At 38.2% G+C, this 26,705-nt stretch overlaps 1 protein-coding gene across 6 annotated transcripts in view; it reads left to right on the forward strand.

Annotated features, from left to right (window-relative positions):
• TPX2 (TPX2 microtubule nucleation factor) overlaps positions 1–26,705 on the forward strand; it is a 59,151-nt gene that overhangs the window by 13,790 nt on the left and 18,656 nt on the right. For all 6 annotated transcript variants that reach the window (XM_045084029.1, XM_045084034.1, XM_045084030.1 and 3 more), the window contains exons 2-11: positions 3,385–3,561; positions 5,896–6,018; positions 8,889–9,012; positions 16,800–16,928; positions 17,807–17,935; positions 20,351–20,472; positions 21,562–21,713; positions 22,780–22,948; positions 25,105–25,246; positions 26,354–26,570. In XM_045084029.1, coding sequence (XP_044939964.1) covers positions 3,456–3,561; positions 5,896–6,018; positions 8,889–9,012; positions 16,800–16,928; positions 17,807–17,935; positions 20,351–20,472; positions 21,562–21,713; positions 22,780–22,948; positions 25,105–25,246; positions 26,354–26,570 — 1,413 coding nt within the window. In that variant the 5' untranslated portion in view covers positions 3,385–3,455. The remainder of the gene's footprint in view (positions 1–3,384; positions 3,562–5,895; positions 6,019–8,888; positions 9,013–16,799; positions 16,929–17,806; positions 17,936–20,350; positions 20,473–21,561; positions 21,714–22,779; positions 22,949–25,104; positions 25,247–26,353; positions 26,571–26,705) is intronic.

The raw sequence follows: 26,705 nt of genomic DNA on the forward strand, positions 1-26,705 counted from the left end.
TTCAGCTTCCTCTTGTAGGATGGGAATAATAATTGCTGTTTTACAGGATTGTTGAAAGTATTAGAAATAATATGAATTTAGTACTTCATGGCACCTGGTACATATAATAAGTGCCATTGGTAACTGTTTTTACCATGATTGTTAGTATTTCTGTCATGTGACCTTGAAAGAGCCTTTTTTGCTTTAATCCTTATCTATAAACTGCAAAAGTTAGGTGTTGTTTAAGATTCCTCCCAATTCCAAAATAATCGTATTTCTACCTAAGTACCTCAACTGGGGCATTGTTATAAAGGTGTCCGTGGAGTTCTGACTGCAATGAGTTAATAGGAGAGACCATGGGAAGATGAAGTTCTCTGGTATATAGATTGATATCATTAAGTAAACCAAGTATTTAGTAGAACAAATATTTCTGAGGCACTGAAGTACCTTCTGAATTGCCCCAGTCCACTGAGAGAAGCTAATGAAATATTGGCCAAACCACTGAGCAGTGAAGTTGGGTGTAACTAAGCTCACAATTTATCTCAGAGAATAGGGATGGTGGTATAATATAAAGAAAATGAGCACTGAGAGTTATTAGTGCCCAGAACTGGTGATGGTTTGGGGAACTGGCATACCTCTCTGGTAATACAAATAACTATTGCTCTTTAGAGGAACATTTCCACATAAATGAAGCCATTCCATATTTTTTTTTTAAGGTTTTACTTGTTTATTTGAGAGAGAGAACAAGCTGGTGGGGGGTAGGTAAAGGATCTGAGGGAGAGGGAGAAACAGACTCCCTGCTGAGCAGGGAGCCTGATACAGGGCTCCATCCCAGGACCCTGGGACCATGACCTGAGCCCAAGACAAGACACTCAACTGACTGAGCCACCCAGGCACCCCAGATAGTCTTCTAAGTAGTGTCTTTAAAGCGAAAATATTGGGAAATACCTAAAAATATGGGATAAGTAAATTACGGCACAGTCATCAATTGATAAAATACCCGTATGTATTGACATGAAAAACATTAAAAATATGTGAAGCAGATTCATATATATGTGTGTATATGTATAGAAAGAGAATGAGAGAGAGAGATAGGTTGAAATAGTGTGGCATTGTAGATTATTATTTTAATAAAAGGTGTTTTTGTGATCTAATTTCTTTAATGAGCATGCATTTTTATAATAAAATAAAAGCTTAAAGAAGATACTTAATAAATGTATATTCAAGGGGCACCTGGGTGGCTCAGTGGGTTAAAGCCTCTGCCTTTGGCTCGGGTCATGGTCTCAGGGTCCTGGGGTCGAGCCCCACGTTGGGGTCCTGGGGTTGAGCCCCACGTCGGCCTCTCTGCTTGACGGGGAGCCTGCTTCCTCCTTCTCTGTCTCTCTGCCTGCCTCTCTGCCTGCTTGTGATCTCTGTCAAATAAATAAAATCTTAAAAAAAAGTTTATAAATATAAATTCAAGTGATTACTGGTATCTACTTCTCTTCCAAGATACAGAATACTTTAAGTACATGTTGTTCCCTGGATGAAGACAAATGGCTCACTGAGTTTCATAGGGAAATTATTTGCCAATGAGTGTGCCCTTCAGGCTGTTTTTCAGACTACTTTCAGATATTTTCTTAACCACAGAGGGCTAGAGTGGGGATTGACTTTAAACCCACACAGGTTTCTACAGGGCAGTGTAGAACTTTGTATATAGGAGTATGGATGGGACCCATCTTTGATCCTTTGATCTAATCGGCATGTGCCTTTTTTTTTTTTTTTAAAGATTTTATTTTTAGCAGTCTCTACACCCAATGTAGGGCGTGAACCTATAACCCCAAGATCAAGAGTCACATTCTCTACCTACTTAGACAGCCAGGCATCTCCTTTTATGTATTTCTTAAAGTTTTTCTTTTCATGCTCAGGAATAGTATTTTTATGAATATATTTCTAAGGAAAGAAAGCCTGTAGTTGGCAAAATGTATTGAGCTCTTACTATATATAAGATCCTGTTCTAAGTACCTTGATGGATGAGGTATATACAAGTGAGTAAAATCCATCCTTGTTCTCAGGAACTTACAGTCTTCTATGAGAGGCATTTGTATAGTTAACTAACATAAAATTGGATGGTAAACAAAGCACTATGGTTTTGGAGAGGCAACAGTTCGTATGATAGGTGAAGCGTGGGAAAGTTTGTAGAGAATTAAGTTGAACTTTGAATGATGAGTAAGATTTTATCATTTATTTATTTATTTAAGATTTTTATGTATTTATGACAGAGATAGTGAGAGAAGGAACACAAGCAGGGGGAGCTAGATGGGGAGAAACAGGCTCCCTGTTGAGCAGGGGAGCCTGATATGGGGCTTAATCCCAGGACCCTGGGATCATGACCTGAGCCGAAGGCAGATGCTTACCGGCTGAGCTTCCCAGGTGCCCCGATGAGTAAGATTTTAGTTGGTAGGTATAAAATTTAATGGCGTGTTTTAGAAATTTAATTATTCAGGACAGAAATTGGATTATTCAGGGCTGAGAGAGAGAAAGAGAGTAAATTGAATATTGGAGAGGCTAGAAGTGAGAAAATGGTAGATTGAGGGAAAATAAAATAATTAATGTAAAACACCCAATATGGTGCTTGCCTGGCATGTTGTAGGTACTCATCAAACTTTGCCTCTTTCTAATTCCAACATATTTATCTCAAGGGGTGTCTTCAAGTTCCCAAAAAAGAAAAGTTGTCTTTGGGGTGCCTGACTGACCCCGTCAGTAGAGAATGCGACTTTTCGTCTTGGGATTTGAGCCTCACGTTGGGTGTAAACATTGCTAAAAAAACAAAACAAAAAAAACAACAAAAAAACTTTAAAAAAGAAGAAAAAGAGGAGCGCCTGGGTGGCTCAGTGGGTTAAAACCTCTGCCTTCAGCTCAGGTGGTGATCCCAGGGTCCTGGGATCAAGCCCCGCATCGGGCTTTCTGCTGAGCAGGGAGCCTGCTTCCCGACTCTCTCTGCCTGTCTCTCTGCCTACTTGTGATCTCTGTCAAATAAATAAATAAAATATTTTAAAAAAAAAGAAAAGAAAAGAAAAAGAAGTTAACTTTTATTTATTTGCTTGTTTATTTATTTATTTGACAGAGATCACAAGTAGGCAGAGAGAGAGGGGTCAGGAAGCAAGCTCCCTGCTGAGCAGAGAGCCCAACAAGGGGCTGGATCTGAGGTCCCTGAGACCATGACCTGAGCCAAAGGCAGAGGCTTAACCCACTGAGCCACTCAGGTGCCCCAGAAGTTAACTTTTAGTTTGGTTTGCAAAGTTAGGCAACTTGTCCAGATCATTTTCAGAATTGCACATGTAGTAGTAAAGGCAAAGTACCTGCTGGGGAATCAGTGCCTTAGATTAATGTACAACTGAGTTTCTGAACCATTTCTTTCATTAGAAGGTGATCTGTTGAAAGAAGTGACACAAGTACTGGGGAAAATCTGCTCTTCGGTGCCAAGACAGGGGACAATGTCACAAGTTAAAACTTCCTATTCCTATGACGCTCCCACGGACTTCATCAATTTTACCTCTTTGAATGATGAGGAAGATACCCAAAACATAGATTCTTGGTTTGGTAAGTGTTGACTTTCTCTGGCCATTCTAAGGGTTAGTGGCTTGCTTTGTTCTGAGTACCTTTCAAAAATTAGAAGGAATTGCAAGAAAATAACTAAAATATAAATTCTTGTTTACACCAAGATACTTTATCATCCATGATATATGATAGAAATAATTGAAATGCCCAGTATTTTGGAAATGGACTGTCAGTACAAATTAATGTAATTTTGCAGTTAAGAATGTTAAGTGTTTAATCTTTAGGGATATATGGGAAAATCCAGATGAAACAAAGTTCAGTGAAACTCTAGCATTCAAAACATTCTGTCACAATGGCAGCCACATAAAAACTTGCTCTACTATCATTGGGCACAGAATATAATATTATAGCTAGGATATTGACATTTATAGAATCTACCTATCTTACTCAGATTTCCTTAATTTCACTTGTATTCGTATTCATTTATGTAGTAAGTTCTATGCAATTTTTTTTTTTAAAGATTTTATTTATTTATTTATTTGACAGAGAGAGATCACAAGTAGGCAGAGAGGCCACAAGTAGGCAGAGAGGCAGGCAGAGAGAGAGGGGGAAGCAGGCTCCCTGCTGAGCAGAGAGCCTGATGCGGGACTCGATCCCAGGACCCTGAGATCATGACCTGAGCTGAAGGGAGCGGCTTAATCCACTGAGCCACCCAGGCGCCCCAGTTCTATGCAATTTTTAATCATCTGTGTAGGTTTGTGTATCTACTGCCACTGTCAAGATATTGAACAGTTCTAACCGATCTAATATCACAAGGATTCTTGTGTTACTTTTTTGCAACTGCAGTTACCGCCCTCTTACTTTGCTTTACCAATTCTTTTTTTTTTTTTTTTTTTAAAGATTTTATTTATTTATTTATTTGACAGAGAGAGATCACAAGTAGGCAGAGAGGCAGGCAGAGAGAGAGAGAGGAGGAAGCAGGCTCCCTGCTGAGCAGAGAGCCCGATGCGGGACTCGATCCCAGGACCCTGAGATCACGACCTGAGCCGAAGGCAGCGGCTCAACCCACTGAGCCACCCAGGCGCCCTGCTTTACCAATTCTTTTTTGGCTGGGGGGATTATGCTACTTAGAACCCAATCCCCAAGCAGATGGGATCACTTGATGTTGGATAATGTGATTTGACACAAACTCTGACACCAGTCCAACAATAAATAAAGATAAGGTTATATTTTCATATTACCCTGTAATAATATGGTGAGATAACTGATATGTCAGGTTAGTAGTTCCTAGAATCTCTTCGTTTTTCTCTTTCTCATGTCTTTATCCTCCATATTAAAAGAAAATCAGTATGTAATGGGAGAAAAAATGATTCTCTTGCAGCTGCACTTATTACGTATAATGCAGTATCCAAATGTGATGGCACATACCATTCTTTTTAATAGTATGCCGGGGGGATCCTGAGAGGAGGAATCTGTTGAAAGTGGTGTTGAGGAAGGGTGGAGAAGAGGGCCAGCTACCCTACAGGGGTGTTCTCTGTGTCTCTCTGCTTTACTGAAACCCCAAGGAGAAGTCTGGGTTGTCTATTCCTTTATCTAAGTTTCTTTAAAAAAAAAAAAAAAGGAAATATTAGTACAAGACACTATTAAATATAATGTAGAAGAAAAATTAACCCTACTATTCTTTCAAAACCACTTTAGTTCTAATATATTATTTTCTAATTCTCTTCCAAATAATCGTATCTCTTTACATATTTGCAGTCAGGGTATGCATGCTCGGTGTTATTTGCTGGGCATCACCACATTCCTGAAGCTTCTGTCTGTTGATAGGCTTTTGGTAGAAGAGACGTTTCACTGCTTTGGGTTAACTTTTGGGCACAGCAGAACCTAAGATAAAATTCCTGAGAGAGCCTAGGTCTGTTCCATCCTTACACACCCACCTCTTGCCACTGTGGGTGAGGAACCTCAACTCAAATAGACCATAGTACTTCCCTTGTAAGCCCTGCAGATCTTAATAGCTACAGTTTTCTTTGAGAGGAACACGATGTATTAGGCCGGTTCATGCTTGTATGGTCCAAATGTGTATCAAGTAAAAAGTAAGTAGCTATTCACAATGCAGAGTCTGCACTTCTTTTCTATGATACATTGTTCAATGTTGCCAGTGTTTTAGTGGTAGTTTTGATAGTTTTTACAGTCTCTATCTCTGACGTATAATGTGTACTCATTTCTTTTTGATCACTAGAGCTTTGTACTTGCCAAATGAATTACAAGTGTACCAGTAGAAGGGTTTAGGCCCCATTTTAAAAAAATGTGCAGGGTACTGATTTATTTTACTTCCTTGCTGATTGTTTAAATGATGACACTCTTACCTTTTCACAGAGGAGAAGGCCAATTTGGAGAATAAGTTTCCTGGAAAGAATGGCATAGCAGGGCTTTTTCAGGGCAAAACCCCTCTGAGGAAGCCTAATCCTCAGCAAGCTATTGTCACGCCTTTGAGACCAGGTAAGAAAGATCATCTTAGAAAAAAGGTGCTTGGTAGAATGGTGAAACACTGTATTAAGAGCCAGAGGGATCTGGGGAATTACCTAAATGTTGTATCCTTTGGTTTATTATTGGTGAAGTGGGCTAATTCATTTCATGGTGAATGTGACACTAATGATGCACTATACTGTTTTTTTTTTTTAATCTCTTAGAACTTAAGCTAACATTGACTTTTACTGCCAGATATATAACTCTTTTCTTTTTATGACAAGATTTAACCTAACCTGAGTCTGACTGGGAACAAAACAGCAGGAGAGAAGAACGTACTGTTTGCCATTGTACAAGGATTCTTTGAGTCATGCATCTGATTTTAAAAGATAATTGACATTTAGACTGGTGGTTACTAAGTCTGCAGAATATTGTCTGTTTGATCAGAACAAAAGAAGCATTTTTTAAAAGAACAAAAGCATTTTTAAAGAGATCATAAATACTTAAAAATTATTCTTTTTTTTTGAAGTAATAGCTATATTTAGATATAATTCACCTGTACAAATCACCTAAAGTTACATTTCCGTGAGTTTTTTTTTCTTTTTAAGATTTTTTTTTTTTTTTTAATTTATTTGACAGAGATCACAAGTAGGCAGAGAGGCAGGCAGAAAGAGAGAGAGGAGGAAGCAGGCTATCCGCGGAGTGGACAGCCCGATGCGGGGCTTGATCCCAGGACCCTGGGATCATGACCTGAGCCGAAGGCAGAGGCTTTAACCCACGAGCCACCCAGGCTCCCCTACAAATTCAATTTCTTTTTTTTTTTTTTTAAAGATTTTATTTATTTGTCAGAGAGAGAGAGAGAGAGAGAGCGAGCACAGACATACAGAATGGCAGGCAGAGGCAGAGGGAGAAGCAGGCTCCCCGCCGAGCAAGGAGCCCAATGTGGGACTCGATCCCAGGACGCTGGGATCATGACCCGAGCCAAAGGCAGCCGCTCAATCAACTGAGCCACCCAGGCGTCCCCAAATTCAATTTCTTTAACAGATATAGGTTATCTCTTCTTGAGTGAGTGTTGGTAGTTTGTGTTTCTACTAGTTCCAAATTACTTGTTATTTAGAAGTATGTTTTTAAATTTCCAAATATATGGAGGGGGGATTGGTTCTAGAAATTGTCTCTGTTACTGATTTCTTGAGGGATTTAATTCCATTGTGGTTAATGAACATTACTTGTGTGACTTGAATCCTTTTAAGTGTTTTGTTTCATGGCCCAGAATATGGTCTGTCTTGGTAAATATTCTGTATGCACTTCAAAAGAATGTGTATTCTGCTGTCATTGAGTGGAGAGTTACATCAATGTCAATTTGGATCAAGCTGGTTGATAGTATTGCTCAAATCTTCTATTTCCTTATTGATCTTCTATCTAACTGTACTGTTATTGAAAATAGAGATAATGAAATCTTCAACTATACTGTTGAATTGTCTATTTCTCCCTTTAATTTTTTCAGTTTTTCCTTTATGTATCTGGGGCTTTGTTATTTTGTATATATATGTTTGCTATTGTTATTTCCTCCTGATGAGTTGACTGCAACATATTTTTGTTAATGAAGTTTTATTGAATACAGCCTTACACAATTGCTCATATGAGTTAGATTCTTACTGATTTTTTCTGTCAATTTGTTCCATAGATTAGAGGGAGAGATTGAAATTTCAGGCTATACTCATGGTTTTTTCTATTTCTTCTTCTATTTTTTGCTTTGTGTGTTTTGAAGGTCTCTTATTCAGTACATAAATATTTAGGTTGTTTTGGCATCTTGAGGAATTGATCATTTTATCATTTTGAAATGGTCATCTTTATCTCTGGTGATATTTTTTGCTCTGAAATCTGCATTGATGTTATATCCATTCCAGCTTTCTTTTGATTAGTGCTAGCATGATGTATCTCTATATTTTAAGTGCATTTTTATAGGCAACATATATTTATTTTTTAAAATTTTATTTTTAAGTAATCTCTGCACCTAATATGGAGCTTGAATTTATAACCCTGAGATCAAGAATCATATGTCTACTGACTGAGCCAGCCAGGTGCCCTATAAAAATTTTATATCAAATTTTTTACATTAATTTTAAAAAATTTAATAATCTCTGCTTTTAAATGGGGTAAGTGCCTCTATTGTAGCCTTGATATAATGCACTATCATTTTTTTGTTTGTTTGTTTCTTTTTCTCCCTTCCAGAAAAAAATTTCTTTAGAGAATGAGCCAAATGATTGTTTTCTGGAATAAATAATGCATGAAGTGTGTTTTCATAGCCTAACTTTTCTTCCATTTATTTGGTTAGGGTTTTTTCTTTTGTCAAGGCTCAGTTCATAAGCTATACCAGCAAATGCTATTTCTTCCCCTTTACTTAACTGTTCTTTTTCCTTATTATTTTTTTTTTCTCTCCTTATTCTTATAGTACTTTTTTGTTTCTATTCCATTATGGCCATGGTAACATAAGAATATTTTATGATAAAGTAACTCCTTCCCCTTCATGCCCTTATCTCCCCTTTCTCAGATGCTATATCTTTTAACTTTCAGTGTTTTTAATTTCTGTAGGGGAGAAAAGCTGATGGGTATACCCATAATGCCAGATAATCTGATTGTATCAGCATTTAAAGACAGAGCTGCTTTTTTCTGAGTTGGTGACTTAGGCTGGCAGATAGGCCTTAGATCCTACATTTCTGCTTCAATCAAAGTAGATTTTATAAATTGGACTTCCATATAAGATGTCACCGGAACTAATGGTTCCACTACTTAGAAGGGATACACACACACACACACACACAAATAGATATGTATGTATCTACATGTCTCTCCAACGTTTTCTTTGGGATTCTGAGTACTGACTAGTTTTTGCTCTCCCACAGTTGACAATACTTATTACAAAGAGGCAGAAAAAGAAAATCTGGCGGAACAGTCCATTCCATCAAATGCTTGTTCTTTGGAAGTCAAGGGAACCACCTCAAAATATACTCCAGTGCAGCCTCAGAGGTAAGACTGTTTCAGGACTCAAAGTGGTGGTTATATTAATGATGTTCAAAGAATAATTATTGTCAGAATACCTACTATTCTAGACTATACTACCTACTATAATACCTACTATACTAGACTCTTTATATTACCTCATTTAATCTTCATAATGTTTATGAGTTGTAGATAGTATCCTTAATTTATTGATAAACAAGTTAGAGGTACTAAGTTGCTTGAAGTTTGTATCAGAGCCAGAATTCAGACTGATCAGTTCATTTCCAGAGCCCTTGCTGTTTGCACCATCAATATGGATTGTAATTTACTTGTGTAAATTGTGTAAATATGGCAGATTTTTTTCCCGATTATAGGTTGTAAGTACATTTCATAAGGGCAAACATTATGTATTATTACTGTCCCTGACAGTGTCTGGCAGGAGCAGAAGGTGAATAAATACTTGAATGAATGAAAGGATGGGTGGATGGGTTAAGCTGCAGTCTTGACACTAGTGATCTAAAAACATTTCATGTCTTTGAATGTTGTATTTGTATCAGTATCCTTTTTTTTTTTTTTTTTTTTTTTAAAGAGAGGGAGTGAGTGTGGGGTGGGGGACAGAGAGAGAATCTTAAGCAGGCTCCAAGCCCAGCATGGAGACCGATGCGGAGCTCAGTCTCCCAACCCTCAGATCTGACCTGACCTGAAATCAGGAGTTGGATGCCCAACCACCTGAACCACCCAGACACCCCTATTGCTTTATACCTTGATGTTACCTAGAATATCTTCAAGGAAGAGGAATGGCAAATGATATTATTTATATATAGATAATATGTATTGTTGCTCAGAAGTGATGAAGTTACAGTTTGCAAAGCTTCATGTTGTAATAAGGATATTGCCTTTTGAGGATAGCATCATATAAGCTTATCCTAATCTTTTTTGATAAAGAAGCCCATTTTATTATTTTTTAAATTTTATTATTTATTATTATTTTTAAAAAGATTTTATTTATTTATTTATTTGAGAGAAAGAGTGAGTATGTGAGTGGGGGAAGAGGTAGAGGGAGAGGATCTCAAGCAGACTCAGTGCTGAGTGTGGAGCCAGATGTGGGGCTTGATCTCACACCGTAAAATCATGATCTTCGCCAAAATCAAGAGTCGGGTGCTTAATTGACTGAGTCTCCCAGGTGTCCCGAATAAAGAAGCCTGTTTTAATCAAAGAATTCTGTGAAATCTCGGTCAACCATAAATCACAAGAGATCTTAAGAGATTGCTACTGGGTGATTCTGTGGTTTCTGTTCAATGTTTAGGTTGTGAATGAGTCCTACAGAAAAGGGACCCAGTGTCTTATTAGAGATTTCTTCAGAATTCAGGAAAGTGTTAGTGTCTTCACTAGTGTATGATTTGTGTATGGTTGCTAAAATTATCTTTCATGACTGAATTCTGAATGCTTTTTGGAAGTGATGGTGTGACAGGAATCCAGCTACTCTCAGAGTTAGAAGACCTGAGTGGTTTTTGTTTTTGTTTTTTTTAAGATTTTATTTATTTGTCAGAGAGAGAGAGAATGAGAGGGAGCCAATGCTTAAGGAGGCAGAACGGCAGGTAGAGGTGGAGAGAGAAGCAGGCTCCCTGCCAAGCAAGGAGCCTGATGCGGGACTCAGTCCCAGGACCCTGGGATCATGACCTGAGCTGAGGGCAGTGGCTTAACCGACTGAGCCACCCAGGCGTCCCTGTTTTGTTTTGTTTTTAAGGCAGGTACCTCTACCACTCAAAATCTCAGTTTACTGAGAATAACCATATCCCTCAGTCTTCTTGTCAGAAAGGGCCAGATAAGATAGTATGTGACAGTACTTCGTAAATGATACCACATTATCAAAATGCATAATAAGAGGTAAAACATTAGTGCCGTTAATCTCAAATCTCAGATTTTTCTGACTCCAGAGTTGCCTAATCTGGAAAGACATGGCAGCTGGGATAGGAAGGTATAGACAGTCAGGCAAATTCCCTATTATTTTATTTTCACATGGTTTCAGTAGGCTAAAAGATCGCCAAAACTTCTTCAACACAGAATAGTTAAGAATCAATAAGGCCTTAGTGTGTCATAATAATTTTTCCATGAAGGGGTTGCTTTACCACAAATAAATGTTTTAATTTTGGTATCTCATCCCTTAGCCATTTCTCCCTAAAGACACCCAGCAATTCTTCTCTTGACTTTATAGTATCACTGTATGTTGAATTTAAGTAATGGTCTAAATGGTTCTGTATGGATGTGCTTTGTCTTTCTTTCTAGATTTTATGATTCTCAACCCATTTTTAAAAATTAACTAATTTAGGGTGCCTGGGTGGCTCAGTGGGTTAAGCTGCTGCCTTCGGCTCAGGTCATGATCTCAGGGTCCTGGGATCGAGTCCCGAATCGGGCTCTCTGCTCAGCAGGGAGTCTGCTTCCTCCTCTTTCTCTCTCTCTCTCTCTCTGCCTGCCTCTCTGCCTACTTGTGATCTCTCTCTGTCAAATAAATAAATAAATAATTAACTAATTTTTAAAAATTAACTAATTTTGCTGGGTAATAATTTGCATATAGTAAAATATATAGTCTTGATTGTATGGTCTGATTAATTTTTTTTTTTAAGATTTTATTTATTTATTTGACAGACAGAGATCACAAGTAGGCAGAGAGGCAGGCAGAGAGAGAAGGAAGCAGGCTCCGTGCCGAGCAGAGAGCCCAATGTGGGGCTCGATCCCAGGACCCTGAGATCATGACCTGAGCCGAAGGCAGAGGCTTAAACCACTGAGCCACCCAAAAGCCCCTGGTCTGATTAATTTTGACAAATACATACCACCATGCAATCACAACCAAAATATATAGAAAATTTCCAGCACTTCAGAAAGTTCTATCATTCCTATCCCTGTATAGTCAAACTAAACTGCTTCTTCTGCCTTCTCACCCTCTCACTCAGAGGCAACCACTTTTCCAATTCCTGTCACCATAAATTATTTTGTCTTGTTCTAGATATTTTAATTAATTAATTAATTTATTATTTATTTATTTATTTTTTGTTCTAGATATTTTTGTAAATGGAATTATATGTACTCTTCTATCTGACTTCTTGCACTTAGCATTTGTTTTTGAGATGCATCCATGTCATTGCATGTATTGGTAGTTTGCTTCTTTTTATTGCTGATAATAATTTTTATTGAGTGGATATGCCACAATTTATTTATCCATTCAACAGATGAAGGACATTTGGGTTGTTTCCAGTCTGGGGCTATATAAAGCTGCTATGAGTAGTTGAGGACATATATTTCTTTTGGGTAAATACTTAGGAGTGCAATTGCTGGGCCATAAGGTTAAATGTATGTTTATAAGAAACAGCCAGAATGTTTTCCAAAGTGATTGTCCCATTTATATTCCCACTAACAATATATGAGAGTTTCAGTTGTTCCATATCCTAGGCAACTCTTTTTTTTTTTTTTTTTTAAGATTTTATTTATTTATTTGACAGAGAGAGATCACAAGTAGGCAGAGAGGCAGGCAGAGAGAGAGAGAGAGGAGGAAGCAGGCTCCCTGCTGAGCAGAGAGCCTGATGCGGGACTCGATCCCAGGACCCTGAGATCATGACCTGAGCCGAAGGCAGCGGCTTAACCCACTGAGCCACCCAGGCGCCCCTAGCCAACTCTTGATAGTCAGTCTTTTCAGTGATATTTCATTGTTTTTAATTTGCATTTTTCTGATGGCTAATGATGTTGATCCACATTTTCATGGGATTATTGGTTATTCATGTATTTGCATATGTAGCTGCTGCTTTTTTAGTCTGGCCCCCTGTGGTCTCCCCTGGGTCTGCAAAGGTTAGAGGTCAGCCAAGACTCTGAGTAGAGTTTATACTTAGGTTTAAGTGTTCATCCTCTGTGGTTGTCTTGCTTCTGAAGTTCTAAATTTTCAGCCTTTCTGCCTGCTTTGATGTTTGTCTACTGACACCTCAAGCTAGTGAGATGTTATCTTTGTGCCATCCTTCTATATACACAGTGGGGAATCTACTTCAAAAAAAGCAGCAAACTCACCAATCTTATCTAGACAGTTATGACTTTAAAGGATGGACTCCTCATCAGTTTCTGCTTGCCTTTTTGCTGGGCTTCCTAGGTCTTCCCTAAAATACAAATGGTTTAGCTGTCAGGCAGGAATTATACAGAGTTTTTGCTCAGATTTTGAATGACATCTTTTCTGTAGCTCTTTTGCTTTTAGGATTTTCCTCTAAATTTCCAGCTGTTATACTGGCCTTGAATTCTTCTGCTATCTCTAGCCAGTGAGACTGGAATTTTCTGCTCCTGGAGCTGCTATGTTTGGGGAGTACCTCAGGCCAAAAAGCTACTAACTCATAATACTTACCTTTTGCAGTTGCTGTTTTTCATGAATAAATGTTCCTGTTTTCTGCCTGCTTTTGGTCACTTTCCAGTGCCTTCACATAGTTGTAGTTTTGTGTTTTGTCTGTTTTTTATAATATACACTCTTTATTACTCATTCAATACATCCATTACTTCATTCCTTAATTGAATAAATTTGCTCTTTATTATTCCATGTATTATTATTATTATTATTATTATTATTTTTTTTTTTAAGATTTTATTTGACAGACAGAGATCACAAGTAGGCAGAGAGGCAGGCAGAGAGAGAGAGAGAAAGGGAAGCAGGCTCCCTGTGGAGCAGAGAGCCTGATGCGGGACTCGATCCCAGGACCCTGAGATCATGACCTGAGCTGAAGGCAGCGGCTTAACCCACTGAGCCACCCAGGCGCCCCCATGTATTATTTTTTTTAAAAGATTTTTATTTGAGAGAGAGTGAGAGAGATCACAGAGGGAGAGGGAGAAACAGACTCACTGCTGAGCAGGGAGCCAAGTGGGGCTCTATCTCAGAACTCTGAGATCATGACCTGAGCCAAAGGCTAAACAGCTGAGCCACCCACCCAGATGCCCCTCCATATATTTTTTTATGAGTACTTTCTTTTAGTGATTAATATGAAATATTTGCAGATGAAAGATAGACCGTTAGTAGGAATTGCTTGAAAATCCAGGAGAATGGATGGAGGGAAAACTGATACATGATTGGCTATGAGTTGATAATTTCTGAAACTGAATGATGAGTACTTAGTAGTTTACTATATTATTCTCTTTGTATTTAAAATATGCTTGATATTCTCCATGATAAAGATTTTAAAAATTGTGACTCTATGTAGTAGCATAAAATTCTGAATATGTAATAATGTCTTTATAATTAAGGACTTTTATAAAGAAAGTGCTTCGAAAAAGAAAAGAGAAATTAAATAAGATCTAAACAAATGGCAGGGCATACCATATTTATGGATTGGGAGACTCAGTATTGTAAAGATGTTAATTCTCCCTAAGTTATCTATAGATTCAATGCAATATCCGTTAAAATCCCAATGGTTTTCACTTTGGACTTTGATAAATTGATGCTAAAAATTTTTGAGAAATGCAAAGGTCTGAGAATAGCTAGATACTTTTGAAGTGTGTCTAGTATATAGAAAGGCATATTATTATGAAGCTTCAATAATTAAAACTTTATGATAATACTCAAGGATTAGTGAGCCCAGTGGAATCAAACAAAAATTCACCTTCCCATATATGAACATGATATATGACAAAGATGTTACCACAGATCTGTGGGAAGTAGTGCTCCCTTCCCCCCTTAACAAACAATGCTTGACTAGTGGATATCCAGATAGATAGAATGAAACTTGGTCCCTACCTCACTCCATATAAAAGTTAATTCTTTCAAGTTTATTTCTTTATTTAAGTAAACTCTAGACCCAATATGATGCCCAAACCCACAACCCCCTGAATCAAGAGTTTCATGTTCCTGACTGAGCCAGCCAGGTACCCCAAAACAGTCAATTCTATGTGGAATTGTAGATCTAAATATGAAAGCTAAAGCTCCTATAAGGAAGTAAAGGAGAATATCTTTATGATCTTGGAATAAGGGAAGGTTTTTTTTTTTTTAAATAGTATACAGAAAAGCATAATGGGGAGGGCTATTGATGTACTTGAGATATTTATCTAATCAAATGATACCATAAAGAGAGTGAAAAGCCATCCTCCAGAGTGGAAGAAGATACATCTAACACATAAAACCTACCAAAGAGCTTATATTCATAGTATGTAAAGAATTCCTACTGATCAGGAAAGGATTGACCACCCAGTGGAAAACAAAGAAGAGACTTGAACTAGCACTTTATCAAAGAGGATATCCAAATGGCCAGTAAACATATGAAAAGTTGCTCTATCTCATTGGTAATCAGAGAAAAGCAAATTAAAACCACAATGAGGGGCACCTGGGTGGCTCAGTTGGTTAAGTGTGTGCTTTTGGCTCAGGTCCTGGAATGGAGCCCCGCATGGAACCCTGATAAGCTGTGAGTCTGCTTCTCCCTCTCCCCTTGCTTTTCCCCTCTGCTCATGCTCACTTACACTCTCTCTCTGTCAAATAAAATCTTTAAAAAAAAAAAACCACCCTCACAATGAGATTTTACTCAATACCAGCTAAATTAACTCATCTGAAAATACCAAGTGTTCAGGAGTGTGTAGAGCAGTGCAGACTATAATATAGACTTGCTAAGGTAAGCATAGATTGGTACAAGCACTTTGGAAAACAGCTTTAGTTGATATAACCAATGCCCTCTGGCCTAACAATCTTACAACTTACACCCAACAGCAACATGTGCACATGGAGACATATATGAAACTTGGCAGTAATCTGGATAAATAGTGGTACATTACTGCAGTGACTGTTATATAAGCATTGAAAATCACTGAATTAAAGCTATATAAATTATAGTGGTTGATTGTCACAAACATAATGTTGAGTGAAACAAACCAGACAGAAATAAATACATGTAGTAGTCTGATTCTATTATCTAAAGGGGTTTTCTTTGTTGTTGTTATTCTTTGTATTTTGTTTTCTTTCCAAACTAATGTGCCATGTTTATGGAAATGCATACTAAATGGCAAAACAATAAAGAAAAAGTAATGATAACTATAAAACAAGTCAGATAGTAGCTGCTGCCAGTGTTCTGTTTCTTTTTTTTCTTTATTTTATTTTATTTTATTTATTTATTTGAGACAGAAATCACAAGTAGAGAGGCAGGCAGAGAGAGAGAGGGGAAGCAGGCTCCCCGCTGAGCAGAGAGCCCGATGCGGGGCTCGATCCCACGACCCTGGGATCATGACCTGAGCCAAAGGCAGAGGCTTCAACCCACTGAGCCACCCAGGCGCCCCCAGTGTTCTGTTTCTTAACCTGGGTGGTGATTTCATGAGTCTTCACTTTGTAACCTTTTTTTTTTCCACTTTGTAATCATTTAACTTAATTTTTGTTTTGTGCTCTTTTTTGGTATATGGTATATTTTACCAGAAAGGGGGAGTGTGGCTAAAAAAAAAAAGAGGAGAAAATATTCACCTTAGTCAATTACCAGGATACCTGACCTCAAATGTCAGGTCTGACAGCAATTAGCTATGTAGCAGGGTCAAGTCACCTAATCTTTGTTGACTTTTACCTATAAAAGGACAGAATGGTACTAGGTGATTACCAGTACCTTAAAAAAAATTGGCTACATATAAGTACCAACATTTTATGATGAAATTTCAAAAGCTATCAGTAAGACAAGAAGAGATTAGGTTTTTAGAGTGGAAATAATACCATTAAACTCTCTGTAGCCCTCGGCAATTTGACATACTTTCACATTTGTGGGGCATAATTGCATATCTGTAGTAGATGTATTCATTTCAGATAAATTTTGTCAATTCCTATATCATAGAAGATCTACTAGACTCTCTGCTCAGAAAGATCTGGAACAGAAAGAAAAACATCATGCAAAAATGAAAGCCAAGAGATGTGCTACTCCTGTAATCATCAGTGAAATTCCACCTTCCAAAAAAATGAAAGTGTAAGTAGCCACAGCTTCTCTCAGTTGGCATCGGTTTTACTCCTGCTTGCTTCCATGGTTCATAGCAATGGTGCTTATTCTTATTTTTTATCAGTTAGGAATGTATTTTGCTCTAAGTAATAGCCTATTCAGCTAGAGTAGTTTAAGGACTAGTGATTTATTTGCTTCAGAGAAGTTGCTGTTGGCTTTGGTTTAGTGACTGAACAATGCCAGACAACATCTCTGCGTTAGCTTTTTTCATACTTGTTACTCAAGATGGCAGCTCTGTTTCTTAGCTTCTGCCTTGTGCTTGTTACGGCATTGTCATAAGATAGCTGCTATGTTTCTAAGTATAACATCCACGTTCAAGAGAAGAAGGAGGGTATGGCAAAGGAAGAAGGGCAGCACCTATATCACAGAAGTGAAAAATTTCCAGAAACCCTGCTTATACTTCAGTTATCTTACTGGATCACTTGGATTCTTCCTCATTGCAAGAGAGGCTGTTGAAACAAATATAGTGCTTTTGCCTTTGGATATTGCTGCCCCAAACAAAATTGGAGTTCTGTTAATAAGAAAGAAAGTAGAGTAGGTATTGGGAAGGCAATTAGCTATTTGCCATTTGTGCATTTGATAATGAGCCATTGGAATCCCTCCCCACGCTCCTGAACCATCATCAGACAATTCTCACCTTGACTTCTATTGGTGTTCTCAAAGTTTACCCATTGTATCCATTGGTACATAGGATCAATGGTGCTATTGGAAGAATCTTGCGGGTGAGACATGCTTGTTGTCCTAAAGAATGAGAAAATTTAAGCCGTTTGTGGTAGTTTTGGGGAGGAGGGTACAGCAGGGCATGCTTTAGTGAATTGAGAGGTTTTTTTTGTCCTTTTAAACTAAAGTTCTAACAACAAAAAGAAGCCAGAAGAAGAGGAAGAAGGCAGTGCTCACCAAGATACATCAGAAAAACACGAGTCTTCCCCAGAGAAAGCCAAGGGCAGACATACTGTGTCTTGTATACAACCTGTGAGGTATGCTTCTTTCCTGAATTTAAACTTTAAGAGTCAATAGAGTAAAATTGTAAGTAGGTATATCTGCGGTCTGGAGCACATTGAACTTGGGAAATTCATAAAGCTATAACTATGGTGAGGTGAATTGTTTTATATCTTGGGGATGCTCATCTTAAAAGTTGAGAAAAATATACTTTAAAAGCAAATTAATCTGGGAAACAAACTGAACGTTATGGAAAGGGAAGTGGGTGGGGGGATGGGGTAACTGAGTGATGGGGATTAAGGAGGGCACGTGATGTGATGAACACTGGATGTTTATATGTAACAGTGAATCACTGGACATTACATCAAAAATTAACGATGCACTATATATTGACTAATTGAATTAAATTTTAAAAAAGAATATTTTTTTAAAAAGCAAATTAAAATAAATATAAAAGGAAAAATTAAAGGTTCTTACTACCTGAATTGAACAGTTCTAATTTTGCCAAGCTCCCTTCTGGTCTTTACTCAAGCAAAAAATATATTTTCACAATCAGTGTACAGGAGCACCTGAGTGGCTCAGTGGGTTAAGCCTCTGCCTTCAGCTCAGGTCATGGTCTCAGGGTCTTGGGATCAAGCCCTGAGAGCTCTCGGGCTCTCTGCCCAGCAGGGAGCCTGCTTCCCCCTCTCTGCCTGCTTCTCTGCCTACTTGTGATCTCTCTCTCTGTCAAATAAATAAATAAAATCTTTAAAAAAAAATTAGTGTACATACAACTTTGGATTCTATTTTCCTTGCTTGCCATGAGACTATTTCATTTTTTTTTTCCTGTACTACCATAAATTCTTCACATTTATCCTTTTTTAATAGTTAATAGTCTATCAAATTATATTTAACTATTTCCTGTTGAAAATGCAGTTACCAGTTTTTCCATTATAAATAATCAGCAAACATCTTTAGTGGCAGGGACTTTTCTTTGAGTAGTCTCTTTAGGCTAAAGAAAGAGAAATTCCTTGATTATAGGGTATGACTAGTATTATGGCTATTGATATTAATTACCAATTTGGTTTCTTTTTTTTTTAATTTTTTTTATTTTAAAGACTTTATTTATTTATTTGACAGAGATCACAAGTAGATGGAGAGAGAGGCAGGCAGAGAGAGAGAGAGAGCAGAGAGCCCGATATGGGACTTGATCCCAGGACCCTGAGATCGCGACCCGAGCGGAAGGCAGCGGCTTAACCCGCTGAGCCACCCAGGCGCCCTGGTTTCTTTTTTTAATTTTGACTTTATTTTTTAATACATATATATATTTTAGAGGGAGGAGGGTTTGAGGAAGCGGGGGAGATAGAGAATCTTAAGCAGACTCCCTGCCCCGGCACAGAGCCTGTTGCGGGCTTGATCTCACAACACTGATATGAACTGAGCCAAAGTCGAAAATCAGACATCCAACTGACTGAGCCACCCAGGTGGCCCACAAATTTTATTTCGAAACAGATATGTATGAATTTACAGTGCCATCAGCTCTGGATGAATATTTTTGTTTCCTTGTACTCTCATCCACATCGAACTTGTTTTTTTACATTTAAAATTGTTTCAAATTTAATTGATATAATGTTGATGGCATGAACTTATTTTAATTTTTATTTGATTACTGACAGGATTGTATTACTGTTATTATAAACATATTTTCTCTTATGTGATATGTAAATGTATTTTGCATATTTCCTCTTGGGTAAATTGTCTGTTTCCTTTTCTGTTTATCTATAAGTGGTCTTAGTGATACTTTCATTGCTTAGAATGGCTACTCTAAATTGAATTTCTACTATGTGTTAGGTACTTCAGAAATATCCGATTTAATAGTCACAAATATTCTATGAGGATAAATAATTATATTCTTCATTTTACAGTAGAGGTAACTGAGGCTCAGAGGGATTAAATAATTTTCTAAAGATCACATGGGCAGAAAATGAAATGACAGGGTAGGGATTTGAGCTCTGGTTGGTTTTTCTCCTAAGTCTGTCCTCTCTTAATCACAGTGTGTATTTTATGTAGACTTTTGTCATATTTCTTGCAAATACTTCCCAATTCTACTGGTATTTTATTTTTTTAAATTTTTTTATTTTTTATTTTTCTACTGGCATTTTAATCTTGCCTTTTCTTGTGGCCTAAAAGCTAATCACTGTATAGTCAAATTTATGAGTCCTTTGTATTATCTTCTATAGTCTATTTTAGCTGTTGTTTTGAGAAATTTTCAATATTTTGATATAAATTGTGAATCAGGTTTTCTTTCATAGTGTTGCATAATTAAGTCAATATCAATTTATGAGAATACTTTTTGGTTTTGCTGATTATCTTATCACAGGTTAAAAATCAAATCTATGTAATACCTTTATACGATTTTGAATCATGAGCCTCTTTCTTCTCTCCTCTTATTTCTATTACTGATTTGCCCTTAGGCAGAAGATTCTAAAAAGTACTGAGGAGCAAGAGTTGGAGAAGAGAATGAAAATGCAACAGGAAGTGGTGGAGATGCGGAAAAAGAATGAAGAATTCAAGAAACTTGCTCTTGCCGGAATAGGTCAGCTTGGCTCTTGTTCAGTCTGATTTATGAGGGGTGCTTCTCATTATCTTCGTAGGGTTTTTGAAGTTTCTAAAGGCAAAAAGGTGTCCTTGGTTAGTAGTCAGTAGAAAAAGATAATGTTTATTAGAAAGCTGGTTTCCTTTATATCCCCATGACCATTCCCTAGAATGTTCTATATACATTGGACCAGGGCCCTGGCTGGCTCAGTCAATAGGGCATGTGATTCTTGGTCTTGGGGTCATAAGTTCAACCCCCAAGTTGGGCAAAGCGTTTACTTAAAAAAAAAAAAAGTATTACATACACCGGGCCTTTCTTAGAGTGCACTCTTCTTCTCTGCCTCTAATTAATTACAGGACTCACAGCCATCATTTGAGGCCTTTTTCCATGAGACCTTCCCTCATTTCTTTAAGTAAAATTAATTCCTCCCTCCTTTTTCTTCCTAATTCTTTTTCTTTGTATTAGAAAAAGAAGGGATTAGGACTGAGACAGAAGATAAAGCCATTGGGCAGGCCAGTTTTTTGTTGTTGTGTTCCCATTTTAATCCTAGACAGGAAAAGAAAGCTGAGTGAATCCAATTGTAGCTACAGAGGGAAAGCAGGACTGAGGGATCCAAGGGGTCAGAGCTCTGCTTTGCCTTTAAATAGAGTTATTATTGGTGGAGGTCAAAGCTATAAAGCCCTGCTTACGGGGTTGAAAAAGCACCCCTGGAGTTTATAGGGTTTCCCTCTTAGATAGGTTTAGTTAAGTATGCTTTTCTAGTCAATCTATAGCTTTTCCTGTCAAAAGAATTCCAGTTACTGTGCATCTCCAGAGCTATGACCACACCTGGGGGTTGGGATTCTTTTCCCCTTGTGCCACCTTTTTGCAATCTGCATCCGACCCGAGGTCCTCAAATCAAGAGTACTCCGTGAATGAGGCACATACAGTAGTGTCTCTGAGGACTGTTTCAAGGTTTGGGTGATGTGTAGAGAGCAAACAAAGTTAGATCCATGGTGATAGAAATACCAAAAGGATTAGATAAAGGAGATTTACTGATACTCTCTATTCTTAGTGTTACCTGTGTGTTTTACTCTGCTTTTCACTCAGGGCAACCTGTGAAGAAATCAGTGAGCCAAGTAACCAAATCAGTTGACTTCCACTTCCGCACAGATGAGCGAATCAAACAACATCCTAAGAATCAAGAGGAATATAAGGAAGTGAATTTTACATCTGAACTGCGAAAACATCCTCCTTCTCCTGTAAGTTGATGGGCTCAGTGGATATTCTTATACTAACTTAGCAAGGATTTCAGGTGTAGTAGTTGGGTCACTACTTCTAATAATATAATTGAGAGAAGCATGTTTTTGAGTTAAGATAGATCTAAATCCTCACTTTACCCTGTTTGCTATGTATGATCTTAGAGAAATCGCTCTGTTTTTCTGGGAAGCATCTTAGGAAGTTGCTGTGAAAATTGAATTGAGAATGTACATAAAGCACATAAAATAATTATGTGTGGCAAATTATAGGTCCCAGCTTGTTGCAGTTTGTGCTTTATAAAATTCTTGGGGGAAAAAAAACACAAAACTTAAATCTACAGAGTTGTGTAGAATATATGACAGGGCTTATGGGGAAAAATGGTGTTGGGGCAGATCACTCATACCTAACAGAAGCAGTAAGAATCCTAAGTGAAAAAGAATAAGTGAAAAGTAATAAGAATTTCTACATCCATTTGCGGTGGGCATTATTGCTTGTTGAAATCAGTCCTTTGCAGTCTCAGACTCTGGGATTATGCTTCTTCCTTTGAGATATCAATCCTTAAAGAGTTTTATTTCCAATCAGAGATCAGTTTTATGAAAATCAGTCACCCAAGGACTAGGCTTCTTCATCTCTTAGTTTTGGGGAAGATATCTGCAGAGATTCTGATTCAGGCAGCTCTCTAGCCTGATAAAGACCCAGAACCCAAATCAGCTTTTTCTTAACGAGATTGGGGATGAGGACAATACTTTTGCGGCTTTTTTTTTTCCTTCTAATTCTTAGAAGACTTGTTCTTGCTGGCTTTAAAACATTGACATGCTTGGGAAAAATCACTTTATTTACTATTGCAGAACAGATCATTTGTTAAGCGCTACGTCCTTTCTCCCTTTTTTAAAAGATGGGAATGGACTAGTTTTAACTCTTGCTCAAGAACTGACAAATTTAAGAATAATAATCTTGGCTTCACCACAGGCCTTTTTTCTTTTGATCCTCTGAGCTAAATATGCGGCTTGTGGGAGATCTGAGCTTTTCTATAACACTTCATTGGGAGAATAACTTCTTTCTTTACAGGCCAGAGTAACAAAGGGATGCACCATTATTAAGCCTTTCAACCTGTCCCAAGGAAAGAAAAGAACATTTGACGAAACAGCTTCTACGTACGTGCCCCTTGCACAGCAGGTCGAAGCCTTTCATAAACGAACCCCTAACAGATATCACTTGAGGAGCAGGAAGGATGATAGTAAGTTTTATACCAATGTTATAGCCTCCCCTAGAATTCCCTTTGCTTATACAAATTTGCCTTTTGTTGAAATCCTAGCTTTCAAACTACAGTATGGCATGTGCCTATATGCCGCCAACACATGTACCATTGAGCATCTCTGCACTCTTGCGCCCTACCCTGGCTATCTGTTACTTATACCCATCAACCACCTTGATCCTCCTGATCAGTAATTGGCCAGGGATTATACCTTCGCCATGTGTCAGTGTCACAGTACAGCTAGTGACCTATAGAAAATGAAAGTATCCCATTCATTCAGGATTGCGTGGTTACCACTACAAACCAGACATTGTTGGGTGTAGGGGGTACAGCAGTGAATAAAATGGACTTGGTGACTCAGTGAGAGAGATAAATAGATCATTACATTACACATGTATATTATGTTATCTATTCGTCTATTGATGGACACTTGGGCTGCTTCCATAATTTGGCTATTGTAAATAATGCTACAGTAAACATAGGGTGCACATATCTTTTTGAATTAGTGTTTTTGTATTCTTTGGGTAAATACCCAGTAGTGGAATTACTGGATCATGTGGTAGTTCTATTTTTAATTTTCTGAGGAAGCTCCTTACTATTTTTCGCAGTGGCTGCACTAGTTTGCACTCCCACCAACAGTGTGGGAGTGTTCCTTTTTCTTCACATCCTTGCCAGCACATGTTTCTTTTGTGTTGTTTTTTGTTTTGTTTTGTTTTTTTAAGATTTATTTATCAGAGAGAGAGAGGTAGATAGAGAGAACATGAGTAGACGTAGGGGCAGAGGGAGAGGGAGATGAGCAGACTCCCCACTGAGCAGGGAGCCTGATATGGGGCTCAATCCCAGAACCCTGGCATCATGATCTGAGCCAAATGCAGACGCTGAACCAACTGAGCCACCCAGGTGCCCCATCTTATGTTGTTGATTCTAGCAATTCTGATAGGTTTGAGGTAATCTCATTGTGGTTTTGATTTGCATTTTCCTGATGATGAGTAATGTTGAACATCTTTTCATGTGTCTGTTGGCCATTTTTATGTCTTCTTTGGAGAAATGTCTGTTCATGTCTTCTGCCCATTTCTAAATTAGATTATTTGGGGTTTTCTGGTGTTGAGTTGTATAAGTTCTTTATATATTTTGGATACTAACCCTTTGTTGGATATGTTGTTTGCAAATATCTTATCCCTTTCCTAGGTCGTCTTTTAGTTTTGTTGTTTCCTTTACTGTCCAAAATCTTTTTACTGTGATGTAGTCCCAGTAGTTTATTTTTGCTCTTATTTCCTTGACGCAGGTGACATATCTAGAAAAATGTTGCTGCGGCCAATGTCAGAGAAATTACTGCCTATGCTCTCTTCTAGGATATTTATGATTTCAGATCTGACATTTAGGTCCTTAATCAATTTTGAGTTTATTTTTGTGTTTGGTGTATTTTCTGCAATTTTTATTTAAAGCTTTATATAGTTAGAAATAATGGCTGTATATATACTTGAAGACTGGCTTATTTCTAAAATAAATAGATTTGGTTTGTATCTCCTGCCATTAGGTGATCAGATCTAAAGTAAAGGATTCATTCTACATAATTATGAAAATTGACAAGTTTGCCCTGGTCAGGCGAATCAGTGTTTTCTATGAATGATAGTGACGGTCTTAAGATTGATGCTTTGACATATATATTTTTTTTTTTTTACTTTCTCTATTTGACTTTCTGTGAGAGGTGTTCTTGGTTTTTTGATATAGTTGCTTTAAGGGAATTGACAAAATTGGGAGTTAATACTTGATCTTTAGAAAGGCTTTATTTTAAAGCTGGAATAAGCAAAAATCTTATGTGTTGATAAGAACCAAAGTATTGGCATTATCAATAGAAAACTGGTACATGTGTAGGCAGTGATGAGTCCATCAGACACAAGTGGATTTTAAGTTCAGAAAATGATAGAGTTTACCCAAAGACGGCCTTCATCATACCCCTCAGTAAAAAGTGACAGGCAAGAAGGTGCTGCATGTTTGTCAGGTTGACTGACATGAGCTGAGCTGAGTGTGGAGGGCCGCCGCTCTGATCTGGCATTACGCGCTACCTAACTGAGTCAGCACCTACAGAAAACACAGTCTCATAGAGCTAGATGAATGTCTATGATCTTGCTTTACAGTTCTGTTACCCTCCAAATCTGCTGCGGTCAAGCTATCCAGAGACCCACAGACTCCTGTGCTGCAAACCAAACAGCGCACAAGGCCTGTGACCTGCAAAAGTGCAGCGGATCAGGAGGCAGAGGAACTCGAGAAACTGCAACAGTAAGTCCCATCGGCAGTATTTGAGGAAGAGTTCTAAGTATCTGCTTTCTTTTCGGTTCTATAATGGGGATAGTTGCTGATTTTCTTGCCATTGGATTTTTTTTTTTTTTTTTTAATGGCATTTGAGTTACAGGCTCTCTACAGTCTGTGCTCCTGCCTCAATAATTAAAAAATTAGAAGCGGGAATATAGAGATATCCTGGAGTATAAGCTGGTTAAAAAAACAAATGCAGAGGTTGGGGTGGGAGAACTTACTCAGGATTCCAATTAAGGAGTGTCCTCTGAGCTTCATTTAAGCAAATCTCACCCTTTATGGCTACCCAAGGGCTCATTAGAGCTATTGTTGGTGGAGAAAACTACAACATAATGTGGTTAGCACTGGAGTTTGTCTCCTGTCTTCTGCTTTCATTCCTTTTTGTACTTTGAGGAGGGGCAGCTTCCTCTGGGTAGAGAAACCCCAATCTTTTTTTTTTTTTAAGATTTTATTTATTTATTTGACAGAGAGAGAGATCACAAGTAGGCAGAGAGGCCACAAGTAGGCAGAGAGGCAGGCAGAGAGAGAGGGGGAAGCAGGCTCCCTGCTGAGCAGACAGCCTGATATGGAGCTCGATCCCAGGACCCTGAGATCATGACCTGAGCTGAAGGTAGAGGCTTTAACCCACTGAGCCACCAGGCACCCCAAGATTTTATTTTTTTATTTGACAGAGAGAGTGCACAAGTAGGCAGAGGCAGGCAGAAAGAAGGAAGCAGACTCCCTGCCGAGCAGAGAGCCGGATTCAGGGCTTGATCCCAGGACTGCTTGATCCTAAGACTCTGGGATCATGACCTGAACCAAAGGCAGAGGCTTTAACCCACTGAGCCACCTAGGCGCCCTGAGAAACCCCAATCTTTAAAGCAGAGGGAATGTTAGGACTGGTTCCTTTATTCTTTGCTCTGGAGGTAGAGACAATGGCTATGGAGAGAGTCGAATTTTGCTGTGCTTGAATAATCATCATAATTACTATTTTTTTGTTTTGGCCTACTTTGTTGTTTGTGTAGCTTTTATTAACAGTGTGTGTGTGTGTGTGTGTGTGTGTGTGTGTTTGTCATTTAAACTCTCATCTTACAGATACAAATTCAAAGCACGGGAACTCGATCCCAGAATTCTTGAAGGTGGGCCCATCTTGCCCAAGAAACCTCCTGTGAAGCCACCCACTCAGCCTGTTGGCTTTGATTTGGAAATTGAGAAAAGAATCCAGGAACGGGAGTCAAAGAAGAAATCGGAAGATGAACACTTTGAATTTCATTCCAGACCTTGCCCTACTAAAATTTTGGAAGATGTTGTGGTAAGAATGCTTGGGGTTCTGCACACTGGCAGAAACGTCCTGCTCGGGACCAGATTATCTATCTACATGTTCACAAATGTTTGAGCAGATGCTACAATCAGGGCATTGTATTAGGAGCTATAGGTGATAGAGACA

The sequence above is a fragment of the Mustela putorius genome, unplaced genomic scaffold, assembly GCF_011764305.1.
Source record: "Mustela putorius furo isolate JIRA1106 unplaced genomic scaffold, ASM1176430v1.1 tig00000743_pilon_pilon_pilon, whole genome shotgun sequence".
NCBI classification, from domain to species: Eukaryota; Metazoa; Chordata; class Mammalia; order Carnivora; family Mustelidae; genus Mustela; species Mustela putorius.